Below are 23,637 nucleotides of genomic sequence, written 5' to 3' on the forward strand. Positions count from 1 at the left end.
AGGCAGGCTGGTAACCATGACTCAGGGACAGTACAGGCACGGCCCTAGGGAGAGGAGGTGGGGATCTCCAGGTGGAGGCCAAGCCCCAGCCCCGAACTGACATGCCATAAGGGCTCTCTCCACATGAGACACTGTTATCCTCCAGCTCGGTGACCTCAGACAGCCCTTCCCTCAGTGGGCCTCCACTTTCCTGTCTGTGCATGAAGCAGAGACGAAGCATGACCCATGACTGGCTGTCATCTGCTGTGAAGATAAAGAATGTGGATGAGAACCAGGTGATGCAGGGCCTTGAGTGCCATTGTGAGGAGGTTGGACAGGACTCGGTGGAGGCCAAAGCCCTGAGCTGGGAGCTGGGAGTCTTGGCTTCAAGTCTCCCCCTTAACACCAACTCATTGCATGACCTTGGTAAAATTACCTCCCCTCTCTAGTTCCCTCATCAGTCAAAGGCTGGCTTATAGTGGGCAGAGTGGATGGTCACTGACTTGGCTTTTGTCCACACTGTTCCCACTGCTGAGAAAGCCCCAGCTGCCATCTCTGCCTCCTGATCAGTCAATGGCCTGTTCAAACATCACTTCCTCAAAGGAGCCTTTCAGAAACTTCCACTCAAAAGTCATTGCTCACAGATATTAAAATGATGGAAAATGATGGCATGAATCTACATTTGATGACATTTAGAAAAAGTCCAAAATAGATTAGGTGAAAAAAAGCAAGAGAGAGAATAAAATGCATTAAAGGCATTTTTATCCATATCTATCTATCTATCTAAAATGTTGGGCTTCCCTGGTGGCGCAGTGGTAGCGAGTCCGCCTGCCGATGCAGGGGACACGGGTTCGTGCCCCGGTCCGGGAAGATCCCACATGCCGCGGAGCTGCTGGGCCCGTGAGCCATGGCCGCTGAGCCTGCACGTCCGGAGCCTGTGCTCCGCAACGGGAGAGACCACAACAGTGAGAGGCCCGCGTACCGCAAAAAAAAAAAAAAAAAAGAAAAAAAAAAAAATGTTAACCATGAGAATCTCTGAGTCATGACAATTATGGTGATATTTACTTTTTCTTAATATTTTTCAAGGTTTTCTAAGTTGATGCGACAAGCATGTTGCTTTTATAAACAGAAAGGCTTTAGAGCTTCTTTCCAGTTCTCTTTTAGCTCTGATCTTTAAAGGTTCTTTTATTTATTAAACAAAAGTATCATTTTCTAAGAAGAGCACGCTGTCTCCCACCTCTTCAGGAAATGTAGCTTCTCCCAACTGCAACCATGTGACCAATGGGAGCTGCCGTCTCTTTGCAGATCCACCCCTAGTCCCTGTTGATTGGCCAGGTTGGGCACCTGATCCCAAGCTAGGCCAATCAGAGTTCTCCTATGGGACTTTAAAATTTTATTGTGGTGAAATTCACATAACCTATGATTATGTGAGTGAACAATTCAATTCAATATTGTGCAACCACCACCTCTATCTAGTTCCAAAACGCTTTCATCACCCCCAAAGGAAACCCCATACCAGTTAAGCAATTGGTCCTGATTTCCCCTTTCTAACTCCCCTGGCAACCACCAATCTATGTTCTGTCTATGGATTTACTTCTTCTAGATATTTCAGATAGATGGAGTCATATAATATGTGAAAATTTGTGTCTGGCTTCTTTCACTTAACATGTTAATTTTGAGGTTCATCCACATTGTAGCATGTATTGGGACTTCCTTCCTTTTTATGGCTGAGTACTATTCCATTGTATGTATTTACTACAATTTGTTTATCCATTCATCCCTTGAAGGTTATTTGGGCTGTTTCCACCTTTTGGCTATTGTGAATAGTGCTGCTATGAACATTCATGTACAAGTATATGTTTGAGTCCCTGTTTTCAATCTTTTTGGGTATATAGCTAGGAGTGGAATTTCTGGGTCATGTGGTAATTCTGTTCAACTTTTTGTTTCCCACAGTGGCTGCGCCATTTTACACTCCCATTCACAATATATCTACAAAGTCTCTAGGACTTCTTAACTTGGACCAGGGAAGACTGGCTCTGAATCTCTTCCTGGTGAGTCTGGGGCTACTTGTCTGGAATAATGAAAATGACACCCACAGAAGGGAAAAGGCGAAAGATGGGAAGAATGCAAGTCATCCCCGAAGTTCCCCTCCATCCTCGTGGTTACGCAAGTCTTGCCTAAGCTGGGCACTTGGGTTTCTGTGCCCCCAAGAGTCCTGACTGATACCCTCTTCTCAGTGCTGAGTTCAGAATCTTGATGGCTCAAGCTGTGTTTGAGGGTGCTCCAGACGCAGCCCTCTACATCGGGGGCCACCTGGACCCTGCAGCTGAACTGCTCAACCAAAAGCTCCCTCTGCTGCTCCCCAGGTCCTTAGCCAAGAGCCCAGACAGACCCTAAGGAAAATGTGACGCTGGCTGGTCCTCTAATGAGAGAGTCAGCCAAGGAGTCTGGTGGTAAGGGCGGGCGGGAGGTAGGTTAGAGGGGAGAAGAGGGCAGGGGTTCTTCTGAGGACACTGTGGAGCTGGGAAAATGGAAGGGAGGCTGGAGGCCAGACCGGGGGCGGGGGGTAGGGGTGCTGGGTCGGGGTGGTAGGAGGAGGAAAAGGTGGAAAGAAAAACCCAGCAGAACTGCCAATGTTTAGATGGCCTTTCACAGGGTAATGGAGACAGCACATCTGTGGCCAAACATAAAGGCAATGTTCCTTCAGGTTCTAAGAGGAAATAACTCCAATTTTGTTTTCTGGGTAGGGAAAAGGGATGGAAAATGATGGGGAAAGGTGGTTTCAGATGTAGAGTCCAGGCCATTCTGACCCCTTCGTTCTTCAGAATCCCAAATCTGTGATCTGGGCCCATGGGAACAGAGCCCAGCTGGTTGTTTTTCTAAACAGGATCTGGGGAGCACACACTGGCCCAAAGATGAGGGCCCCAGGGGTGGAGGTAGGGAAGTCCTAGTTGTGGACAATGGGAGAAAGTTCTGGATGGCCAGAGCAGTGTATTAGTTAGGGAATGAGGGCAGGCCACAGGTGCCATCTTAGGTATACTCTTGTTAGGATAGGAAAACGACTTTGTAATCGTTTTCTATAGAGAAAGTGGAAAGGTAATCCACTTTTTCCTCTTGCTTGTTTTTTTAAATTAATTAATTAATTAATTAATTTCTTTTTGACTGCGTTGGGTCTTCGTTGCTGCACACAGGCTTTCTCCAGTTGTGGTGAGCGGGGGCTACTCTTCGTTGCAGTGCACGGGCTTCTCATTGCAGTGGCTTCTCTTGCTGCGGAGCACGGGCTCTAGGCGCGGGGGCTTCAGTAGTTGTGGCTTGCAGGCTCTAGAGCGCAGGCTCAGTAGTTGTGGCACATGGGCTTAGTTGCTCTGCGGCTTGTGGGATCTTCCTGGACCAGAGCTTGAACCTGTGTCCCCTGCATTGGCAGGCGTATTCTTAACCACTGAGCCACCAGGGAAGTCCCTCTTGCATGGTTAATTGCTTTTTTCTTTTTAGCTTCTGATAGTTGGAATGCATAAAACATGGGACTTCACACAGGGATGTACTCACTGTTTGTGGTACTGCTCCAGGTTTGTGGAGTACAGACACGGGTCTTCTGGCAAATTCTATTCCACATGTGTATTAGTTCACCAGCGCTGCCATAACAAAGTAACACAAACTGGGTGGCTTAAACACCAGAAATGTATTGTATTATTGTCTCCCATTTCTGGAGGCTAGAAGTCTGAAATCAAGGTGTCTGCAGGGTTGTTCCGTCTGAGGGCTGTGAAGGAGAATCTGCCCAGGCCTCTCTCCTGGCTTCTGGTGCTCTGCTGACCATCTTCTGTGTTCCTTGGCTTGTAGATGCTGTACCCCAGTCTCTGCCTTCATCTTCACCCGGGGTCTTCCCTGTGTTTGTGTCTCTGTATCCAGCTTCCCATTTGTATAAGGACACTGGTCATATTGGGGTAGGTCCCATCCTATTGACGTAATTTTAACCTGAGAACCCCTATAACCTGTTTTTCCAAATTAGGTCACATTCTGAGGTACTGGGGATTAGGGCTTCAACATATCCTTTTGCAGGGACACAATTCAACCCACTGACAACATGATACTCATCAAAAGGAAGTAAAAGGTTATGGTGCATTTCTAATTGTATGAACTGTTTTATAGAGAATATTGCTGACAGGAAATAACTTCCATTTTGTCTAAGTATCTCTGAGCACCAAATCCTCTACTTACAATTGGACAGGCCTGATAATTGGAAGAATTTTCCACAGCTTAGTTTCTGGCTCCTTAGATTTCAAACTTCACTTATTCAGACACATAGTTCTGTTGCCAGTTATTGGGGGACACGTTCGCATCACTGTGTGAGCTCTGAGCCTGCACCTTTGGACAGGTGAATTGGCTCAGTGGCCAGAAAGAGGGTCCCAAAGGCATTTACATACAAAGACAGCTGACTTAACTACACATGGAACCTACACAGCCACCAAATGCAGACTAAATGTTTTCCCAATTCACCTTCCCCTTAGCCAGACCCCAAAACGCCACAGCTATTCTAAAGCCATCTGACAGGAGGAAAATATGACAGTGAGGAAGGAGGTCAGAGTGGAGTCAGTGATCTCAACCCATTGCAGTTAAAATGACTGGTGCAAATGTTACAGAAGCATATGACCATGTGAACACATTGCTAGGGCCCCTCCCGGGGCTTAGGGAAAGGCCCGTGCCAGCAAGGGATCGTGAAGCTTATGCTGTACTAGTTTTATGGTCAGTCTGACTCAGAATGGGCACCACTCTCCATCTTAAAAAATCCCACAAACATTCATTTGAGAAAAACTTATTCATCTACTATATGCCAGACCCTGTGCTAGACACGGATGAGGCAGAGACAGATAAAGCAAGCTGAGTGCAAATCCAACTTCTAGACATCACAGCCTCCCTGAGGGACCCAGCCCTGGAGAGACTGGGTTTTCCCAGGCATGAGTCATCGTATAAAGTAGAAAAACTAGCCACAGCTTAGGCCGGAAAGTGGGGCCCTTCTCTTTGAAAAATGTAGTGAAAACTCCTGGGAGAAGAAGCCTCCTCCAAGATTTTTCCCCCCAAGATAATCTTGATGCTGGAGAACCTTTAACAATCAGAGTTCCAGCTCAAAAGGAGAAGTTGTCCGTTAAGCCAAGAGCACGGGAGTCAAATCCCCCAAGTCAGATCTCAGAGCCATGCTCCTCCCAAGAGACTGGCACCTGCCTGGAGCTCTGAACCCAGGCGACCAGAGCCTCAGCCTCTGCATCCAACCTCTGGCCTGGACCCAGAACCTTCCTGCTTTGACCTGGGATGAGCAGAAACTCAAGACTCCCTAAACCAGTCCTGCTGGTAACTGACAAGTCCCAGCTGCCTGCCTCAGCTCCTGCCCAGCTTCACTCAGGGTCTTGGTCCTCTAAATCATCTGAAGGGCACATACTTCGGGGCATCCCCCTCCCCGAGCCTCAGTCTCTTCATATGTGAAGTGAGATGACAATAGACTATTAACTCCCAGAGAGCCTGGTGTTATCCTCTCCACCACTGTAGCCTCAGGCCAGCTGAGTGGGTGGCAATAAGTGTTTGTTGAGTGAATGAATGGGATAAAGAGATCCTTGACTTCTGTGTGGAGGAGCAATAGGTGGTACTTGTCCAGGTGCAAGTGACAGACATCAATGCAAACTGGCATGAGGAAGACTGTATTGATTCACGTCACTCACAGCCAGGGGGGTTCTAGCTTCAGGATTCGCATGCTCAGATGCTGTTATTATGGGTCCATCTGCCTCTGCCTCTGCATTTTGCTTTCCTCTCTGTCAGGGTTAGCCCCAGGCAGGTCCAGGCTTATATTTCAGAAGAAAAGAGACAATCTTGTTCTCAAAAATTCACACAAAAATCTCAGACTCGAGTCTCATTGGACAGACTTGGACCCCTTGTCCATTCCTGAACTAATCACTGTGGCAGAGGGACATCTGACGCTCCGATTGTCTAAGCCTGTCCCTGGAGCTGACACCAGTGGAGAGGAATAATTCTGCAAAGGAAAATCTGGGTTCTGTCTCCAGGAGAGGGGAAGTGGCTCCAAGGCAGAGAGTAGGTGCCCACCACAGCACTCAACTGATGTCTGAACATTTAGGCAACTCTTCCCCTCTCTGAGCTCTGTCTCTTCGTGAGTCATTGATGATAACACTGACAAAAGCCCTGCCCTTCTTCATATCCTAGAGCTTTTGTGGGGTCCAAATGAGACCCCACAAAAATGATGATAGCTAACATTTATTGAAGCACCACTAGGTATCTGACCCTGTGCTAAGTAAACCTTTTACACTTTTATTTTATTTTTTATAAATTTATTTTATTTATTTATTTTTGGCTGCGTTGGGTCTTTGTTGCTGTGCTCGGGCTTTCTCTGGTTGTGGTGAGCGGGGGCTACTCTTCATTGCAGTGTGTGGGCTTCTCACTGTGGTGGCTTCTCTTGTTGCGGAGCATGGGCTCTAGGCATGTGGGCCTCAGTAGTTGTGGCATGCAGGCTTCAGTAGTTGTGGCGCACGGGCTTAGTTATTCCACAACATGTGGGATCTTCCTGGACCAGGGATTGAACCCCTGTCCCCTGCATTAGCAGGCGGATTCCTAACCACTGCGCCACTTATTTTAATATTTACAACAATCTATTTTACTGATGAGAAGCCGGTTGAGAGCATTTCCAGGGCTTGTACACTGTCACACAGCTAGCAAAGGTGGAGCTGGGGTTTAAAGCAGTGCCCTCAAGCATGAAGCATATAAACTGTAAATAATTTTACAAGCATAAGGGATTATTAGTAATGGCCTGTACTGTTAATAATAGTAATTTTTAAAAACCCTGAAAGGGAAATTCAAATAAATTCAGACAAATATTTGTTTAGTACCTACTATGGGCTGATCACTCACCAGGGGCTCAGAAGGAGACATAAATAACTGTGAAACAGGCAGACTGTGATCTAATAAAGCCATATACATGCCCCAGGGGAGTGTGGGGAGCAAGAGGTTGACTCCACGTGGGGAGGGGAGGGGTGAGAGAGTATGGAAGGGTCTCTTAGAAGAGGTAGGATTTGGGTTGAGCTTTAAAGATGAAAGGATTTCAATAAAGGGAGGAAAGAGAAAGTCAACTTTATAAGGGACCTGGAAGGATCTGAAGACCCGGAACAGAGTTCCTGGATAAGAGTTAAGCATTTCTTTGCAAAATAACTTTCACACCAGCAGGAGCTTCAAAAAGTGAACGACTAAGTGGAGGGCCACAGTTGCCATGGAAACAGAGGCAAGCCTCATCCCTGTCATTAGTGAGCATCCCTGCCTTCGAGCTGTCTAGCCAAGGCCAGGAGGCAGCAGGGGCTGCATTGTGCTGTCCCTGAGAAGAAAAAGCCCAGCAAGATTGCTGCTCTGAGAGGCTGACTCTTGTTTCACAGGGAAGCAGAGCTGACAGGTGACATCTGGGTCTGAGAAGATAGACAGCCAGGGGAAGCCTCTGCCATGAAGGGCTTTGGGACATTGTGAAGCTACTGGAGCCAGCAGTGGGGCCTCAGGGACAGGGGCTTGAGGGCAGGGAACAGGCCTGAGAGCAGGCTTCTAAGGTGGCTCCCATCCCCCTCGGGGCCTGAGGGGTGAAGCCCTTCAGGAGGCAGCTCCACCTGGGATATTGAACGTGAGGGAGCCTCCCAGAGTACGTATCTGTGACATTTCCAGGCCCATTCAGACCTCACAGGGGCCCTGGGACTGCCAGGGCATTCCAAGTACATTGGGAGAGTTGACATTTAACCACTCAAGTGCAGAGGGAAAAATGGAAGTGAAGACACTATTGGCGGGCCTGGTGTCTCTAACGGGAGGGAGAATGGTATGGTATTTAATACAGCAGGTGTTAGATTTTAGACTTAGGCTCAAATCCTGTCGCTGACACATCCCAGCTGTGTGACCCTGGGCAAATTACTTACTCCTTTTTTTTTTTTTTTTTGGCCATGCCACAGGGCATGCGGGATCTTGGTTCCCTGACCAGGGATCGAACCTGCACCCCCTGCAGTGGAAGTGCGGAGTCTTGACCACTGGACCGCCAGGGAAGTCCTGCAAATTACTTACTCCTTCTTTGCTTCTCAGTTCCTCCATCTGTAAGATGATGGTAATAATTTTACCTACATCATAGGACTACATGAGAATTGTGAGATAATGGATATAAAGTGTCATGCATGGTACCAGGCACATAGTAGATGTTCAATAAATGCAAGCTATTATTATTATTATTACTTCTGAATTTCAATTTGATATTGATTCAGGGTTGTTTTTGTTCCCCCAGGCAGGGTGTCCTTATAAATTTTTGCTAAAAGCCAGTTTCTCCAAATAGTACAATAGACGATGACCATGACAACCATAATATAGTGATGGGACTTATTTACCTTCCATATATCCAGTGACTATTATGAAGGAGGAAATCAAAGTTCTACCCCTAAGTGCCAGGCCAAGGGGCTGGATTTTTACTGTAGATGGTTGGTAGCCATTGAAAATTTGGAGGAAAGGAATGACTTGATCATGAGAATGTGGATTTTTGTCCCTGAGGCTGTACACTTGTAGGAATAGACTCTAAGTATAATGACAATAGAATCTAAGTATAGTAACAATAATAACAATAGCTATCTGTTCTCGAGAGCGTATTATGCACCAGGCACTGTGCTAAGAGTTTCACTTGCCTTGTCTGCTGTGATCCTGACAACAACCTTATGAGGTGGGTACTATTATTATTTCCATTTTACAGGTAAGAAAACTGGAGTACCAAGAGGTTAACACATATAACTAAGTCACACAGCTAGCAAATGGCAGAGCTGGGCTGGAACACAGGCAATCTGGTTCCGACGTCTCACATTCAACCCGAACACTCTTGCCGTCCCTGAACCTGCAAGGAACTTGGAGCCCTGGGGTGGGCGGGGGTGGTGGTGGGGGTGGGGGGGTGGCAGTGCTGGTGCGCAGCCTGCCATCCTCTCTTTTTTTTTTTTTTTTTTTTTTTTTGTGGTATGTGGGCCTCTCACTGTTGTGGCCTTTCCCGTTGCGGAGCACAGGTTCCGGACGCGCAGGCTCAGCGGCCATAGCTCACGGGCCCAGCCGCTCCGCGGCACGTGGGATCCTCCCAGACCGGGGCACGAACCCGCGTCCCCTGCATCGGCAGGCGGACTCTCAACCTCTGCGCCACCAGGGAAGCCCTGCCATCCTCTCTTTTAGGAGCCCCTCCATTTATCTGGATCTCAGTGGCCCCCACTCTCCATCTGATTCTCTGAGATATCACCTCTTTCTTTGAAAGTCCCATCTGATGTGTGTGTGTGTGCGCGCGCACATATCTGCATGTGTGTGTATGTGTGAGAAAGAGAGAATCTTCAGCTGACCAGTGAGGACAGAAGCCTCTGGACATCAAAGTGGGCAGAGCCTCAGATAGATGGATGGATGGGCTGGAGGCAAGCCTGAGACGCGTTAGGCTAATTCTGCCCAAGGCTGGCAGAGGCCACAGCGGGAACTTCTGAGAAGGCGGAGAACAAGTCCTTTCATACGGCCTCCCTCTAGCGAGCTGGCCTTGAGGTGGGGCCGGGGTCCGGTGGGTGGAGGGTGGATGGTGTGTGGAGAGGGGAGGCCGCAGTCGGGCTGGGCAAACAGATTGGGCAGTGGCTGTGAGCACAGAGCGCCCATTGTGTATCCAGAGCTCTGCTTTCAATAATCTACTCGGAAGAATGTTTCATTGAGCGCCAGAGAAAGGAGCCATTGAAATGCCCAAGGCCAGAGCCCAGTGAAGGGTTAAAGGCAAGGGGCTTTGGGTGCCCGGGCTCTTGCCACTCCAGGCTCAGATGTCTGATATGGGATTCTGACAGACAAGGGGCACTCAGCGAGACCACCAAGAGGGCCTGGAAGCAGGGGTCAGGGGAATGTGTGCCTCCCCTGGAAATGCTAAAGGGGCTGCCCCAGCATCAAGGAGGAAAGCACTTTTCCTCCCAGAACCATTTTGCCCAAATACAGCAATATCCAGCAAGAACCGGACCTCAGCCTGCCCACTGGGGAGAGCGGCTCACCTCGGCAGGCCGGTCTCTACCTGGACTTCTCACATGCACCCTTAACTGGGGCCCTGGCAATACATTCTCCATAGGGCGGCCATCCTGGCTTTCTTAAACACTTCTGACCTTACCATTAATCATTAATTAATTATAACGAATGATGCACTAGTCGAGAGCATGGGGGTTAAGGCGAGAACCAGTGGTTACTAGATGAGGTGAACAAGGGCACCTGTGGAATTGTCTCTTGCGGGAAGTCTTTACTCCTCAGTAGGAGGATACAGCCCACCTGTCAGAAAGGGAATTTCTGTGCTCCCACCTGGTGTGCTGCTTTCCCGAGTGCCACTCACCCTTTCAAGCTACAGAGGCTTATGGGGCTTGAAGTGCAGGGAACATAGTGCTGGTATCTGAGGGCAGTGAGGAGGAGGCAGGAGGTGGATGAGCTAGACCTGTCCCTGGGGAGCATGCTCTATGGTCGCTGAGCCTGACCTCCAGCATCACAGCTGTGCAGGATCCTCATGGCCACCACGGAAGCACTGCAGAAGGTACTGCCTCCTGAGCCTGCAAATTCTGGGAGGATGTTCTACAATGGAAGCTGAGCTTACACCATGAACTTGTCATAGTAACCATTTTGGATGGAAAAAGTAGTTGATGCCTTCCCCAGTTTTCTTCAAAAGAGGATCCCGAACAGGATTTAAACTCTGGAGGGAGACCCGTCATTCATTTCTATGCTGGGTTGTGATCTGGTGATGCCCTTGGTTCTGTTTGGGTAGATATGGTTCTTTGCTTCGGCATCAAATGGCCCCAAACTCCCAGGCTTTGGGAACCCATCAGTCTGATTTTATGTTGATTCTTTTGTTTCTCCCTAATGTTTTCACTATGAAACTGTATTACTATAAAACAGGCAGGTGCCTCATGCCACCTTCTCATGTATTCCCTCTGAGCTGCTTCCAATATTCTTGGGCTGGCAAATGAAATCATTAGCCTTATAAGAATTGTGTATGGGGCTTCCCTGGTGGTGCAGTGGTTGAGAGTCCGCCTGCCGATGCAGGGGACACAGGTTCGTGCCCCGGTCCGGGAAGATCCCACATGCCGCGGAGCGGCTGGGCCCGTGAGCCATGGCCGCTGAGCCTGCATGTCTGGAGCCTGTGCTCCGCAACGGGAGAGGCCACAACAGTGAGAGGCCCGTGTACTGCAAAAAAAAAAAAAAAAAAGAATTGTGTATGAAGTAAGAGTCAGTACGCTTGGAGTGAGGAAGACCTGAGGAGCTCTACTGTAAGTTAAGGGATTGAACTCTGTGACATTTTTGTCTGTCCAGAGGCCTTCTATGTTTTCTTGTAGCTCCTTGATTTGGTCCAGCATAGACAAATTGACTTCCAGAGGATGACAACATGCATGATCTGTACATAAGATCTTTGCCAAGGTCAATTAAGTCAGAAGGAAATAATAGCTGTACTAAGATAATTTTACTTCAAAGATGGTCAAACATAACGTATACAGCTACACACCTACACACATACACACCTACACAAGTACACACACACCTATGCACACACAGCCCCCACACAAATACACACACACATACCACGCACAGCAATGAAAGACAAAGGCACAAAAAAGACTCACCTGTGTTTCACTTTTATATCTCTGTGTCCTAAAAAAATTTTCTGGGAATAAATAATTAGAATCATAACATTTTCAAGTTGGAAAGAACTTTCAAAGTCCTTTAGCTTTGCTCCACATTTTAGTTCAGGAATCTCTCCTATTACCTCCTGGACAGATGGGCACTTTTTCCCCTTCTTGCACAGTTCCAGTAATGAGGAACTCAGTGCTTTTTGAAGTCTGATTTCATCAATGGAAATCTCCAACAGCAAGTAACAACACCACATCCCTGCCACATCTGACCTGCATTTCGTGTGCACGTGTTAGGCTTCTAGTAGGGTTTTAATGTAGGTGTCCTTTGGGGGTTATGGAGTATGTGTGCACCTATGGGAATGGGGGATAGAATTTCCCTGTGGATATTCCTGCTGTCAATCATCTTGGAATCATCTTGGATCCTGAGATAGAAACTGCAAAGGCTGGTTTAGCTGGAGAAGGGACTTCTGTTTCTCTGAGCCTTACTTCTTGGGTCTGAACTTAAGACATCTTGGAGTTCTTGAGATCTACCTGGATGGGGTAGGGCTGATGGACATTGTCCCAGGGAAGAGGACAGGTAGGCATACGGTAGAGAACACAAAGGGAAGATGAGTGAGCCACATTCTGAAAGTGCCATGACCTGGATTCACATTACTCTGTGTGTTTATTTCCCCCTTTGTCATCCCTGAGCTTTTGGAAATGTCTGGCTTCAATGTTGCACCCTGGCCCAGTTTTGTAATGGCATTAAAGGAAGAGTTGAGGGTCAGAGTTTATTTCCCTAGAACATTGGGGTGGGGGGGTGGAGCCCTTTGAAGCCACTGTGGGTTTCAGTGATTACTGAGGGACTCTTGAAAGAAATGTGAATATTGGGGAACAAGAGTCCACCCACTCTTCTCCACATGGTGATTCACCCATCACTGCCATCCTTTTATTAAGCAAGCTGCCAGATTTTCTACACAAGTAATCCCTTAAATTGGCCTGAAATCTGTTTCCCAGTAACTTTCACCCACAGGACTCAGTCTTTTCTCTCAGAAGTACAGAGAACAATCATAACCACTGACATTCATCAAGTGCTTACTATGTGCTGGGCATTTACTGAGCACTGTGTTGTATCTCATTTATATTATCACCCCATTTTACAGATGAAGAAATTGAGGCCGAGGGAGGCAAAATAATTTGGCCAAGGCCTGACCTCAAATAAGTGCCAGGATCTGAACTCAAGCAGTCTGATGTCAGAGCCCACGGTCTTGAACTCTCAGAAATTCTGCTTGTCTTGTCCCTGTGGCAGCTCCACAGAGATCTACAGCCCATGGGCTGGCCTCCCAGGATCTATTTCTTCAAGTCTGAATCCCCACCCCAACCCCCTTGCTGTTTCTCCTTGTGCCATTTCTCAGGAGGAACTTGGTCAGTTCCTCCTGACCAAGGTCTGGGATAGACAATGCAAAGAGTACAAAACCCAAGTCCATCTGACCTCCTGTGACCTGTCCCACTTTGACACCCTGGACAGCCTCAGGCTGAAGCCTCCGGAAGCACCATTTTAGCTGCATTCCCCTCAGGAGGCTGTATTTTTCCTGTCCATCCTCAACATTTCTTCTGCCAGAACAACAGGCTCAGTTTTCCCTTCTGATAAATCTGGTCATCCTAAATATGGGGCTTTGAGCAAACAGGAGTGGCCAGCCCCACGCAGCCCTCATTTCGAAATGCAGATTCACTTGGGCTGCTATTTTGGAGGTCTGGTTTCTTTCCCCACACACAGTGTGGTTTTAAAGAAAAGGGAAGGGAACACGGCAGAATATTGGCAGGGGAAAGGTACTGGGAGAGAAGACCCACCTGGGCAGTCTTTGTGTTTCAAAGTTCCTAAAACACGGGCTCTTGGAGAAGCTCTGTGAAAAAGAGGGTCCTCAGTCACATAAAATTGGGAAATACAGTTTTAGCAACCCCTACTTTTGGAGGTAAGCATATTAAAGATTGAAGTTCCGGGAGTAAAAAAGCCTAACTAGTTTTGTTTAATTCAGTTTTCCCACTAAAAAATACAGCCTCGTTAAAATCTGGAAAACAATGATGCAGAGTGGAAGTTGCAAAGAGATGCCCGATGACCTAAAATATTCCTCAGATAGGTTTGATTTGGCCTGTACAGGGCTTCAATTTACTTTAAATTAGTTACTAGCTCTTAACAACTGGAATATTTCTCATAATAATCTGGATTTGGGTGTTCTCAGAAAATCAGAAGATCTGGAAACACTGGTCCACATTCTTGCATGACAACAGTCAGCTGGACACAAGGCTGAGGTCTTTTGCTCCATGCAGCCCCTGCCTTCCTCGGCCAACACAGTGGCCTCTCTGCTTTACTCATTTGTGATACTTGCCTGGCCCAGGAGTTCCCCAACCTTGCTTTCCCTGCTGTGGAGATTTCCTTGGGTGGGTGTTGGCCTGGGCGACCTCTGAGGCCCATTCATCTATTCATCCCTGCAATACGTACTCATCGAGCTTCTGGAGCCTGTGGAGAACGAGATGTATACAACAGCTTCTGTCCTCGGGATTCTAGGGCTGCCAGTCTAAGATTCAAGCTGTCAATTGAAGAATGAGGAGGGGGAGGGGTTGGGGAGAGAGGTAAGCCCCCGGCAAGGCCACAATCTATTTCTGGTGCTTGCCAAAGTCGTCCCTACTCTCCATTGCTGTCTCTACTGCCACTCAGCCAGCCGCTGTTAGCCCCAACAGGGAAGAAGCCACCAACTCTCTCGTGATTTAGACGAGTTCCCGGCCATCTCAGGGCCTCAGTTTCACCAGCTGTAGAATGACCGGTTTGGCATAGAAAATTATGCGCCTCCCTTCCAGGACTGGCACTCAGAGAAGCTAAGACTCCATGATCGAGGAATGTCCGACCGGGCCACTCCAGAGCTGTTTCATCGAATTCCGAGCAGCCCCCTCCCTCCTTTCCCCAGTCTGGGCCAGGGCGGAGGCTGGAGCCAGAGGGCCCAGCCGTCCCGGGCTTCCCGCCCGGGGGCGGAGCCGCCGCTGGACGCCCCGCCCCTCTACCTGGGGCTCGGCCCGGCAGATGTTACAACTTTTTCGCATTCTCTCCCGCGGTGTCCCCCACAGACCCGCCCAGCCCGTGCTTCCTCCCCTTTCCTCGCTGGGGTCCTGCCCACCACCCTACGGAGCCGACAGTTCCCGGGTCTCCGGGCGGGGCGAGAGGCTGGGCCAGGGACTGGAGGGTCGGGAGGAAGAGAAAGGGAAAGCAGAGGCGAGAGAAATTAGGAGACGGGAGAAATCGAGGGCTAGAAGGAAGAGGGGAGTCAGAGGATGGTGGAGAGAACTTTTTGGAAGCCGCCACACCAAGTCTCAGGCTGGCCTGGCTGAACTGGGGGAGAGGGAGCACGGGCGGCGCAGAGCTGGCGCTCAGGCAGCAGGAGACAGCTCGGCGCGGGCCTGACCTCCCCAGGGCGCCCCGCTGCGGCCGCGCAGGCCCGGCCTCATAGTCCAGCCAGTCCCGGACTGGCCGCTGGGCCTCCCCTGGGGACGCTGAGCGCTCTCGCGGAGTCCGGGCGGGCTGGCCGGAGGGCGTGCGGGCCGTGCGCCCTGGGCGCGCGAGGCGGTGAGGCCCTGGGAGCCCTGCGCGCCGGGACGCACGGGCCGGCATGGCGATGCACGCCCTCACCGGCTTCTCTCTGGTCAGCCTGCTCAGCTTCGGCTACCTTTCCTGGGACTGGGCCAAGCCGAGCCTAGTGGCTGACGCGCCCGCGGAGGCTGGCGTGGAGCAGCCCTTGGCTGCTCCACGCCAGCCTCCCCACATCATCTTCATCCTCACCGACGACCAGGGCTACCACGACGTGGGCTACCATGGCTCAGATATCGAAACCCCTACGTTGGACCGGCTGGCAGCCGAGGGTGTCAAGTTGGAGAATTATTATATCCAGCCCATCTGCACGCCTTCGCGGAGCCAACTTCTCACGGGCAGGTAGGCATGGCCCAAGCCACTGATGCTGGTGGTTCAAGCCCCAGATAAACCCAACTGTAGGTTTCACTTGTACCGACATTATCCCCACTGGGAAGCTCGGGCTCACAGCCAGTTCTGTCCCCAATTGGCTGTGATCATTAGTAAGTCCTTTGCCCTTTATGGGCCTCAGTTTCCCTACTGTACGCTGAATGGGTTGGATCATCTTTGGGGTCGTCTCCCTCTGATGTTCTAGGACATTCAAACTCCACACCATGTGAAGGAGACATCTGGTCATCTCTTTGTTAGAGGGACATGGCAGCCTCTGACACTTAGTTTTGAGTGCTGCTTCTATTTACACACCCTGAGACTCTGAGCAAATCACTTAACTCCTCCAAGCCTCAGTTTTCTTGTCCATAAAATGGGGTGAACAGTTTTAAATCTTGAAAAGGAGTGGTGAGGATGAAACCAGTCGCATATAGCCTGCTTGGCTATCAATAAATGGCAGCCTCTATGTCACTGGAGGGATTAGGGTCCCCAAATTGTTTGATGACAACATTGGGAGGAAGCCAAGGAGTTGATAGGTGGAGGAGAAAGACACACACAGGATGCAATGACCTGTGTAGCCTTAGGCTAGTCACTTCATTTCTCAAAGCTTCTGTTTTTTCATCTGCAAAATCCTCCCAAGTTGGCTGGGGGCCCCAAGGAGACGTGCTCCTTTCTCCATAAGGAGTTGTCCACAGGCAAGGTGGTAGGATTACAGGATTAAAAGAGCAGGGAAAGAGGAGGCGGGTGTGTGTGTGTGTGTGTGTGTGTGTGTGTGTGTAGAAGGCAAAACGCTGGCCACTTAGGAGAAAATCCTTTGGCACGGCTGAAGCTAATCCTTGGATGGGGCATGCTTTCTCCCAAGTTCTACCCAAAAGCCACTAGTGTGATCTCAGAAACCAGAGCAATAGTCTCCCTGTTTCCTGGATGGGAGAAGCTGAGGCACAGAATCAGGGAGGGCCAAACTCGATGCCTGTGCCAAACTTCGGGGTCTGTAGGAGAGAGGACTGAGAGGCCAGGTGCTTTAGAGGGGCCCTGGAGCTGGGAGTCAAAAGGGATGCCTTTTCTTTCTTCCATCTGCTGCTCAGCATTGAGCTCTAGGAACTGGGAAAGAGAACAGGAAAGAGGAAGGGACACCAGTGTTAAGTGTTGAGGGATGGGGGCTGATGGTAAAGACCAAGTGTTGACCAACCTCCAGAAGAGGGAGGAGGAATCTGCATTCCTGAGAGTTGTGCACATGTTTGCATTTCTCTCCGAGAGATGACTTTTGGTTTAAGCCGGGGAATGAACAGCATGCAGGGCAGCGTTCCAGCCCCCCCCAGCACTCTCCCCCAACACCCCCGCATCTGCAAAGTTAGCTGAGCGTGGCTGGGCAGCGTCTGCCCTCCGCCCCCTGCAGCTGGCTCCATCTGACTGATGCTGACTACTCTCATTAATGTTTGTTAGTGCGTCCAGTTGTGTTTGGTAAAGCCGGAGAGAGACAGTTTCCTGCATTACTCACTTGCAGACAGGCTGCGGTGACTTAGCTGGCCCACCCACTTTATGAACCAGTGTTGCATGGCGCCCAGCCCCTATGAAGAGAGGCTCGCTGTGACTCAGGGGCCTAGGGTACTTCCTGTATCAAATCTAATCGTTCATTAGCTTGACTGAGGTCTGCAGAGGCCACGTCACTGAGAGATTTTGAGCATGAGTCGCAGACACCTGAGCTCAAGGCTCAGCTCCACTGCTTGCCAGCTGTCTGAACTTGGGCCCGTTGCTGCACTTTTGGGAGTCTCAGTTTTGTCACCTGTAGAATGGAGCTAATAGCAGTCTTCACTGTAGGTTTCTTATGCAAAGTAAGTGAAATAGTGTGTGTGGCATATAGTGTTAAAAATGGCAGTAGTGGGACTTCCCTGGTGGCGCAGTGGTTAAGAATCCGCCTGCCAGTGCAGGGGACATGGGTTCGAGCCCTGGTCTGGGAAGATTCCACAACTAAGCCCATGCACCACAACTACTGCACCTGCGCTTTAGAGCCTGCAAGCCACAACTACTGAGCCCGTGTGCCACAACTACTGAGGCCCTCCCACCTAGAGCCTGTGCTCCGCAACAAGAGAAGCCACTGTAATGAGAAGCCTGCGCACCTCAACGAAGAGTAGCCCCTGCTCGCCATAACTAGAGAAAGCCCATGTGCAGCAACGAAGACCCAACGCAGCCATAAATAAATAAATGAATGAATGAATGAATGAATGAATGGCAGTAGTAGCTAATGATAGCTAACAACCAAAACAGCTTTTTTTTTTTGCGGTCACTTTTGGAGAGGGACACAATTCAGCTCACCCCAGCAGTGAAGCAGCGGGGCCAACAGGATCCAACTCTTTTTTTTTTTTTTTTTTTTTAATTTTATTTTTTGGCTACGTTGGGTCTTCGTTGCTGTGTGCGGGCTTTCTCTGGTTGCGGCGAGTGAGGGCTACTCTTCGTTGCAGTGCGCGGGCTTCTCATTGCAGTGACTTCTCTTGTTGCGGAGCACAAGCTCTAGGTGCAGGGGCTTCAGTAGTTGTGGCGCGGGGTCTTCAGTAGTTGTGGCTCGCGGGCTCTAGAGCACAGGCTCAGTAGTTGTGGTGCACGGGCTTCATTGCCCTGCGGCATGTGGGATCTTCCTGGACCAGAGCTCGAACCCATGTCCCCTGCATTGGCAGGCAGATTCTTAACCACTGTACCACCAGGGAAGCCCAGCAAAACAGCTTTAAGATAAGGAAACCAAAACAGACAAACCCACCCCAGTGCCTGGCTTAAAGTTGTTGGGAATTTAGGTCTGAGCTTGACTTTGATGCCCGGGAGTGAGAAAAACGTGTGGGGTTCTAATACACGTGTGAAGTTCCAGGCTTCTTATTTAGTTTGGGACTTGTAAGACTTGAGTAAAGGCAAGACACCCTAAGCAGATCACATGAAGGAATGGGATATGAATGAATAAACGAGGAATGCAGAGTTCCGCTAACCATTTGCTCCTGCCTCAGGGTGTTAGCCTGTGTGAGTGACCTGGATCTAGGGGCCACATAAACTTGTGGACAGACACATGAGAACTGGTCTCATAAAATTTGGGAACTGGAAGGTTTTTAGAGGTGTCCCATTCCAACCAACTCACTCCTACACATGACAGACTGAGGCCTCGGTAGGGGAAAAGAAGTGGCAGCCTAGTTTGCCAGAAGGGGGTCTGTGCTTGAACTCTGCTTCGATTTATGTTCAAGTCCTGGCTCTGCTCCTGACCACTGAGTGACCTTGGGCAAGGTCTTTCCCCTCCTCTGGACCTTAGTTTCTTTTTAACTTGAGGTGAATAAACTAGAAAATGACTTGGGTCCCTTCTGGCTCTAAAATCCTTTGAGGGCCATTCTTCATTCATTCATTTTGTAATTGAGTGTCCTTGAAACATCACCTGAATGCTAGGAATACAAGGATGAGTAAGGGACAGTCTCATTAAATATCATCGGGCCCAAGAGCATGTACAGATGACTGAGTAGAATCCTATGGCCAAGTTGGACCAATGAAGATTTGTACTAAATGCTGTGGGAACCCAGAAGCAAAAGTGACTCATTCTTTGAGTGAGAAACTGTGAGAAACTTTACAGTGAGGGTAGCATTTGGGCTGGGCGTTGAAGAGTGAATAGGAGTTTTCTTGGGAGTGTAAGACTTGCTCTAGGCCCCATGGCAAGTTAGTGGCTTAGAGTGTAGGGACTCTGAAACCTGGAGTCAGACTGCTGGGGATACAAATCCCAACTCCAATTACTAATTGTGTGAATCACTGGACAAATGACTTAATTTACTGAGCCTCAGTTTTCTTATTTGGGAGATGGGAATAATAATAATGATAGGCACCGCCTAGGTTACGGTGAGGATTTAGTGAGATAATTCCTATAAAGGGCTTAGCACAATGCTGAGCATACAGCAAGTGCTTGGTGTCAGCTTTTATTATTGCTGTTGTTACGATTAGCCTGGGTTCAACTCTTAACTCCCCAACTTCCTAGCTGTGTGATACTGCACGGGTGGCTTAACCATTCTGAGGTTTATCCTCCTCATCTGTAAGATGACAATGATACCTGCTTCAGTTGATTTTGAGGATTTAATGAGATAATGCATTTGAAGTGCTTGGCACACTTGATAACACCTACTGGTTACTGTTACTTTGCTTACTGGTAGCACTTGGATCAGAGCCTACCTCAGGGTGAGTGTTGGGGGTTGGGTGGCCAGAGCAGTGGTTTCTGGCTCACTGGTGCCTTCTGTGTCCTCCCCTCTTCCCACCAGATACCAGATCCACACAGGACTGCAGCATTCCATCATCCGCCCTCGGCAGCCCAACTGCCTGCCCCTGGACCAGGTAACACTGCCCCAGAAGCTGCAGGAGCTGGGTTACTCTACCCACATGGTGGGCAAGTGGCACCTGGGCTTCTACCGGAAGGAGTGCCTGCCCACCCGCCGGGGCTTTGACACCTTCCTGGGCTCACTCACAGGCAACGTGGACTACTACACTTACGACAACTGCGACGGCCCGGGGGTGTGTGGCTTTGACCTGCACGAGGGCGAGAGTGTGGCCTGGGGGCTCAGCGGCCAGTACTCCACTCTGCTCTATGCCCAGCGTGTCAGCCACATCTTAGCCAACCACAGCCCCCGGCAGCCCCTCTTCCTCTATGTGGCCTTCCAGGCGGTCCACACACCCCTGCAGTCCCCTCGCGAGTACCTGTACCGCTACCGCACCATGGGCAACGTGGCCCGGCGGAAGTATGCGGCCATGGTGACCTGCATGGATGAGGCTGTGCGCAATATCACCTGGGCCCTCAAGCGCTATGGTTTCTACGACAACAGTGTCATCATCTTCTCCAGTGACAATGGTGGCCAGACCTTCTCAGGGGGCAGCAACTGGCCGCTGCGAGGACGCAAGGGCACTTACTGGGAAGGGGGCGTGCGGGGCCTGGGCTTCGTCCACAGCCCCCTGCTCAAGCGAAAGCGATGGACAAGCCGGGCACTGGTGCACATCACTGACTGGTACCCGACCCTGGTGAGTCTGGCGGGTGGTACCACCTCGGCAGCCAATGGGCTGGATGGCTATGATGTGTGGCCAGCCATCAGCGAGGGCCGGGCCTCGCCTCGCACGGAGATCCTGCACAACATTGACCCACTCTACAACCACGCCCGGCATGGCTCCCTGGAGGGTGGCTTCGGCATCTGGAACACTGCTGTGCAGGCCGCCATCCGCGTGGGCGAGTGGAAGCTGCTGACGGGAGACCCGGGCTATGGCGATTGGATCCCACCCCAGACACTGGCTGCCTTCCCCGGTAGCTGGTGGAACCTGGAGCGGATGGCCAGCACCCGCCAGGCTGTGTGGCTCTTCAACATCAGTGCTGACCCCTACGAACGGGAGGACCTCGCTGGCCAGCGGCCGGATGTGGTCCGAGCCCTGCTGGCCCGCTTGGTGGACTATAATCGTACAGCCATCCCTGTGCGCTACCCGGCTGAGAATCCCCGAGCCCATCCTGACTTTAATGGGGGTGCCTGGGGGCCTTGGGCCAGTGATGAGGAAGAAGATGAAGAAGAGGAGGAAGGCAGGGCTCGAAGCCTTTCCCGAGGGCACCGTAAGAAAAAATGCAAGATTTGCAAGCTGCGATCCTTTTTCCGTAAACTCAACACCAGACTAATGTCCCACCGGATCTGATGGGGGGAGGTGAGGTCCTTCCCCACACAAGCCTGGCCCTGGTCCTCACCAGCGAGGGACCCCAGGTCAAGTCCTCATCTGCAGGGAAATGGAGGGCATAGAGCCCCTCAGATGAAGGATGGGGAACTTGGTTTAGGAGTCGGGAGAGAATAAACGAGACTGGGATCCCTGGGTCCCAGTCACACCTCTCCGTTGACTTGCTCTGTGACCTCGAGTGACCTGCATGAGCTCTCTGGGCCTCACATTCCTCATCTGGAGAATGAGCTCTAATAGCTTTGTCCCTCTGTGGTGTGGACCTAGTGCCTGGGGCTGTGGTGGAGTTCCCATCAACTTTGTCACCTCCTAGCTCACTTAAGGCCTTGTTCTTGAACCCTGGACCTCTGTGGTACTTCTTGGGTGAGGGACCACCTGGAGGCAGCTCCAGGCCTGGACCCCAGCCAAGGCGTGGTGATGTGGCCACTCTCTGAAGGGATTCCCTGAGTGTTGAGGTTGGAGGTGCAGGGACCCGGGGGTGACCTTCCTGGATCTTCATGTGGCCCGGGCTAGTCCTGGGAACAGACTAGTGGTGGGAGCAGTGGTGGTGAGCTCCTCTTCCTGGGAGGGAAGGGGAGGACTGGGCATGGCTATTAGCTCCTGCAGAATCAAGCTGTGAAAAGAGCCGTGCACCAATAATCAGGACGTCTGGGTTCTCCTCTGACCTTTGGCCCAGTCCTTTTCCCCTGGGCCTCGATTTCCCCACCTGCAATGGGAGTGCTAGCCCTGGCTCTGCCTACCTCACAGGCCTGTAGAGGACTGGCCGAGGTAATGGTTGTAGAGGAATCCGTGAACTTGATTAAAGCGCAGTAACACAGAAGCGAGGGCTGCAGTGTGGTTGCGAGCTCATGCGGGTGTGTGCATGTGCGTCCTGGGCCAGGCGTGAGCTCACTGTTGGTCCAGGGAATGGGAGAGGAGGTGGGCGCCCTGGGCAGGGGCAGAATGTATGGGACGTGGACACAGAGCCACCGTGGGGCCTCGGCAAATCTCAGGCCCGCTCCGGGCCTCGCTGTCCCTGTGTACAGTGGACAAGCTGAGAGCCCTCCCCCTAGTCATCCTGGGCGCCCCTAGGTGTGTGAGTGTTGGGGGACACGGGCTGGGAGGTGGGGAGAAGAGGCATGGGGGTCTTGGGGCTCACTGGCTGTGTAGCGGGCCTCTATCCGCACACTGCGTTCTGCATATCTCCCTTCAGCTTCCAGTCGGTGCAGCGTGTGTAGGCGAAAGCCCTGCTGTGAATTTTGAAAATAGTTATTTTTGTCTCTGGCAAAGGAGGCCTGTTAGGACTCGTCAGCATGTGGATGAGCAGGACGGGTGGGGTGGGTGCGGTGCAGTGAGGGGGCTTCAAGAAGTGGTTACAGAGCTGCATCCCTACTGCAGAGGTCGCTGAGCCCAGGAGGGAGGGGCTGGCCTGGGGCTGCGTGGTGGAGGTGACCATCCATGTCCTGGGGCCCTTCCTCCCAGCCCTGCTCTCTTTACCTCTTATGGCCTCCCCCCAACCGGAACCCTTCTCTGTCTCCAGGATGTTGATGCCTGGGTCATGATGGGGCAGGGGCAGGACCAGCTGGGGCCTCTGGGTTCCGGCCACCCCCAGTTCTTCTGCCTGCTCTGGGGGGAAACTCTGGAGTCCCAGGTCTGGCATACCCCAGGGATGGGTTATCCATGGTCTGCCCACGACCCAAGATATTCCAGCTCTGCCGGGTCCTTGTCCCAGCCGCGTGGGCTGGCCCCTTCAAGAGGGGCATGAATTCAGGGCTCCCCTGCCGCTCCAGGCTTACACCAGTTGAGTGGAGGCCTCTCCCGTGTCTGCTGAGTTGTCTGCCCTGCCCAAGGCGGCCCAGCCTCCAGCTCCAACCCTGCTTCTCTTCCTGGGTCTCTGCCTTTTGGGGCCACAAGTTCAGGACCATAAAAGGCCAATTTCTGCTCTTCCCTAGGCACCAAGGCCTACCCCCTGTGGCCAGTCTGACCCCAAACATGGAGAGTCCATCTGGGGCTGGGGGCTAGGGGCTGGTGCCTGCTCCCCGTGCCCTGAGAAGGAGGCTTGATCTTATCTTAAACCCAGCCTACAGCTCATCTGCCTGAGTCCTGCCTAACCCAGAACCCAGCTAACAGCCCAGGAGCCCCACTCAAGCTTCAGCCTGTAACCCCGTCCACAGCCCAGCAGTCCCCAAGCCTGCCTAACTGGGGCACCGGCAGCTGGCCAGGGCCTGGGATTGGTTGCTCAGGATGAGGGGCAACTCAGGGCTCAGGGCATTGTGACGAGAGGCTCAGCCTGCTTGCTGTGGCTTCTGCTCTGCCCAGCAA

The 23,637-nt window shown here is 51.1% G+C and overlaps 1 protein-coding gene across 1 annotated transcript; it reads left to right on the plus strand.

Moving 5' to 3' along the window:
* Positions 1-15,283: 15,283 nt before the first annotated feature.
* ARSI (arylsulfatase family member I) lies at positions 15,284-21,455 on the plus strand (the record flags this gene model as incomplete). The annotated part of the gene is made up of 2 exons (XM_079704023.1): positions 15,284-15,603; positions 19,899-21,455. 2 exons carry the CDS (start codon positions 15,284-15,286, stop codon positions 21,301-21,303), a joined length of 1,725 nt encoding a protein of 574 aa, XP_079560149.1. The 3' UTR covers positions 21,304-21,455.
* Between the last annotated feature and the right edge of the window lie 2,182 nt (positions 21,456-23,637).

Source organism: Hyperoodon ampullatus, assembly GCF_949752795.1.
Source record: "Hyperoodon ampullatus genome assembly, chromosome: 4".
Lineage (NCBI taxonomy): Eukaryota > Metazoa > Chordata > Mammalia > Artiodactyla > Ziphiidae > Hyperoodon > Hyperoodon ampullatus.